At 48.9% G+C, this 3,516-nt stretch overlaps 1 protein-coding gene across 1 annotated transcript; it reads left to right on the top strand.

Annotated features, from left to right (window-relative positions):
* The first annotated feature begins 401 nt into the window (after positions 1-401).
* On the top strand, positions 402-3,240 carry PRMT6 (protein arginine methyltransferase 6). The gene has a single exon (XM_027856773.1). It carries the CDS (start codon positions 471-473, stop codon positions 1,608-1,610), a length of 1,140 nt encoding a protein of 379 aa, XP_027712574.1. The 5' UTR covers positions 402-470; the 3' UTR covers positions 1,611-3,240.
* The last annotated feature ends 276 nt before the right edge of the window (positions 3,241-3,516 follow it).

Here is a 3,516-nt window from a genome sequence, read left to right as displayed (position 1 = left end):
TTTCAGTATTACAGAATTGAGAATGTTGCATTCTGCCTGAATAAAACGCTTGTAGATGAAGTCTCTCTCAGCCTTACTAGAAGGATAAAGAGTCCTCACCAAGAGAGGAAGCACAGACTTTTCAGACTGACAGGGTGCGAACACAAAAGGGTGTAAATAGAGAGGACTGGCCCGCTTCCACAAAAGGGCACAGAGAGGACGGGGCTCGCTCTCACAAAAGGATGTGAGTAGACAGAAGAACACAATCAGGGTTGGAAAATATAGCGCGGAGAGGTCAAAGGAGAGGCGTTTTTTGCGGGAGGCGAGTGTAAGACGTGCAGCGCGAACGCCGACAGCAGCCAGGAAGGAAGTGCCTGCAAACTACAAGTCCCAGAAGTCAGCGGGGGCGCCGGCAGCGCGGAAGGAGGCCGAGACGCGGGCGGGCGACATTTGCCCCGCGGCCCCACGGAGGGGGCTCTGGCTGAGGGAATATGTCGCTGCCCAAGAAGAGAAAGACGGACTCGGCGGACGGTGGCGGGGGAGAGGGCAACGGAGGTGGAGAAGAAGATGATGGAGGGGAGCGCGACCCGGGCGGGCTGGAGGAGGCCCGGGAGACGGAGCAGGGCGCGCGAGACCGCCTCTACTACGAATGTTACTCGGACGTGTCTGTGCACGAGGAGATGATTGCCGACCGCGTCCGCACGGACGCCTACCGCCTGGGCATCCTGCGCAACTGGGCGTCGCTGCGGGGCAAGACGGTGCTGGACGTGGGCGCGGGCACGGGCATCCTGAGCGTGTTCTGCGCCCAGGCCGGCGCGCGGCGGGTGTACGCCGTGGAGGCCAGCGACATCTGGCAGCAGGCCCGCGAGGTGGTGCGGCTCAACGGGCTGGAGGACCGCGTGCACGTGCTGCCGGGCCCCGTGGAGACGGTGGAGCTGCCCGAGCGCGTGGACGCCATCGTCAGCGAGTGGATGGGCTACGGGCTGCTGCACGAGTCCATGCTGGCCTCCGTGCTGCACGCGCGCGCCAAGTGGCTCAAGGAGGGCGGCCTCCTGCTGCCGGCCTCGGCCGAGCTCTTCTTGGCGCCCATAAATGACCGGACCCTGGAGTGGCGCCTGGGCTTCTGGGGGGAGGTGAAGCAGCGCTACGGTGTGGACATGAGCTGCCTTGAGGGCTTCGCCACTCGCTGCCTCATGGGGCACTCGGAGATCGTGGTGCAGGGCCTGACGGGCGAGGAAGTGCTGGCCCGGCCGCAGCGCTTTGCCCAGCTGCAGCTGGACCGCGACGGCTTGCAGCAGGAGCTGCAGGCCGGCGTGGGCGGGCGCTTCAGCTGCCGCTGCTATGGCTCAGCCCCCATGCACGGCTTCGCGCTCTGGTTCCAGGTCACCTTCCCCGGTGGGGACGGCGAGAAGCCCCTGGTGCTGTCCACGTCGCCTTTCCACCCAGAGACTCACTGGAAGCAGGCGCTCCTCTACCTAGACGAGCCTCTGCAGGTGGAGCAGGACATGGACATTTCCGGGGAGATCACCCTCTCGCCCTCTCGGGACAACCCCCGCCACCTGCGGGTCCTGCTCCGCTACAAAGTGGGGGACCAGGAAGAAAAGACTAAGGACTTTCGCATGGGGGATTGAGCCTGGACACCAGACCCTCCCCCCCCCATTCCCAGCTTTCCCTGGGCGGGATGGGAGAGGGATTGGAAAACTTGGGAGGGAAGGAAGGCACTAGGACAAAACTGAGATTTCCAGCTGCCTTTTACCGCGTTTGGAGTTTGGGAAGAGGGATGGAAATTGCTGTGGCCTCAGTCTTCTCTAGAGGAGACTTAACTTTCGGGTGGTTTTAATGCTATTTTTGGAAAAGTGCTTACTAAAGATTTTTTAAACCTCAAGATGCATGTAGCACAGAGCACTTTTTTGTCCTTCGTTCGCTGGGGGATTTGGGAAGGGAGGAAGGAGAGAAGTTCCAGAAAGGGAGATAGCATTTGGTCCTCTCCTCCTCTTTTAGGCTGAAGTTCAGAGAGATCTCGAAAGATCTTCCAGTGAGGCCTTCTGAATTTCTAGTCTGATAAATCTTTCCAGTGCCACATTTTCTCGATCTGAGAACTTTTCCGCCTCCCAATGGCCTTTTTTCCTGTGTTCTTCTGCCTAAGACATTGTCATATCTAAATACTATTCTTGGATTGTAATGAACATTGTAGCAATAAGGACAGGTATAAAGTGAACAGCAAGGTTGCGCTCAATTTTAAAATAGCCATGTTCTCTGGAATATTTCCTATTTATAGATTTGTGACATTGGTGGGGTGCTAAAGTGAATTGGGCACATTATTCCATTAAGTAAAGTGGAATGTTACTTCCCAGTTTCACAGCCTAACCTAAGAAACTTCCATGGTGCATTGTATGGTACAACAGTTGAAGGGTAATAAATGTTTAAACTAAATGTTTTTCCCTTACTCAGTTAATATCTTTCTAAGAAAATATACAAGTTTCCAATTTCCTTTTTTTTTAAAAGGAGAGACTTAAGAATATAAATTATTTTAATTCTTATTGGATAACTGGGGTTGGAATGTACTGCCTCAATTTCTGATCTATGGGTTTTTTTTCTTAAACCTCTGATAATATTGTTTCAACCAATTAACAGAAAAACAAGGCCTTTAGAAGAATACTTGTTTTTTAGGTAGAATATTCATTCTCTAAATCCCCTGATTTAGACAGATCATGTGGCCTGGCCTTTAAGACCTGAACTGAAAAGCATTTGAATCTTTGTTTCCCTTTTATCTGAGCCAAAAGTGAAGTCTTGTGAACATGATAGGTTCCCAAAAATGAAGTGTGTTCCTCCTTTTTATTGGTATTTTGTTTTTATTTTCTCTATAGTGACAATTTTGACATTTTTCATTTTTCTAAATGAGATAAGAAACCTTGTCCAGTGTCTGTGATTTGCGTTTTTGTTTTGTTTTTTGGTCAGCTCTGGAGAAAAGTCAGAAACTCCTTAAGAATATGTAGCCTCAGGGAAATTAAAAACAAAGTGGATTTTTTGTCTTGTTTTCTTTTAAACATCCCAACAGAAAATTGTTAGACATGAACAAATTACATTCCAAAGTAGTCACTTTTATTTATTTCAATACTTAAGATGTTTAAGAGATTCCTCATCTTTTTTGTTGCAGATTAAAGTATTGTAAATAAGTTGCTGTGATTAATGTTTGATGTAAGAATTCTTTCTCTGAGGGGGAGCCTTTATTCATAGATCACCATGTTTACATGTTTACTGAATGTCAATAAAAATTATACTTTTGTTACCACTCTTGTATGCAGATAATTTTAATAGATTATTATTTGTAAGTGGTATATGGCTAGAAAGTTACTTAATTTAAACCAAAGTTGGTGGGAAATAGCTTTTTTTTTCTTTTTTAATCTTAAGGTTATGCGTGTGCTGTGTTGCTGTGTGTGTGTGTGTAGGGTTTTAGTCAGCTATCTGCTGTAGAAAAAGGGACTTTGCTATAGTAACCTTTTTGTTACATGATCGATTTGTTACTTGTGATGTACA

This window comes from Vombatus ursinus, unplaced genomic scaffold (assembly GCF_900497805.2).
Source record: "Vombatus ursinus unplaced genomic scaffold, bare-nosed wombat genome assembly UNPS02011613.1, whole genome shotgun sequence".
Lineage (NCBI taxonomy): Eukaryota > Metazoa > Chordata > Mammalia > Diprotodontia > Vombatidae > Vombatus > Vombatus ursinus.
Note: the sequence above shows the minus strand (reverse complement) of the source record. Positions and strands in the feature narration are given on the sequence as shown.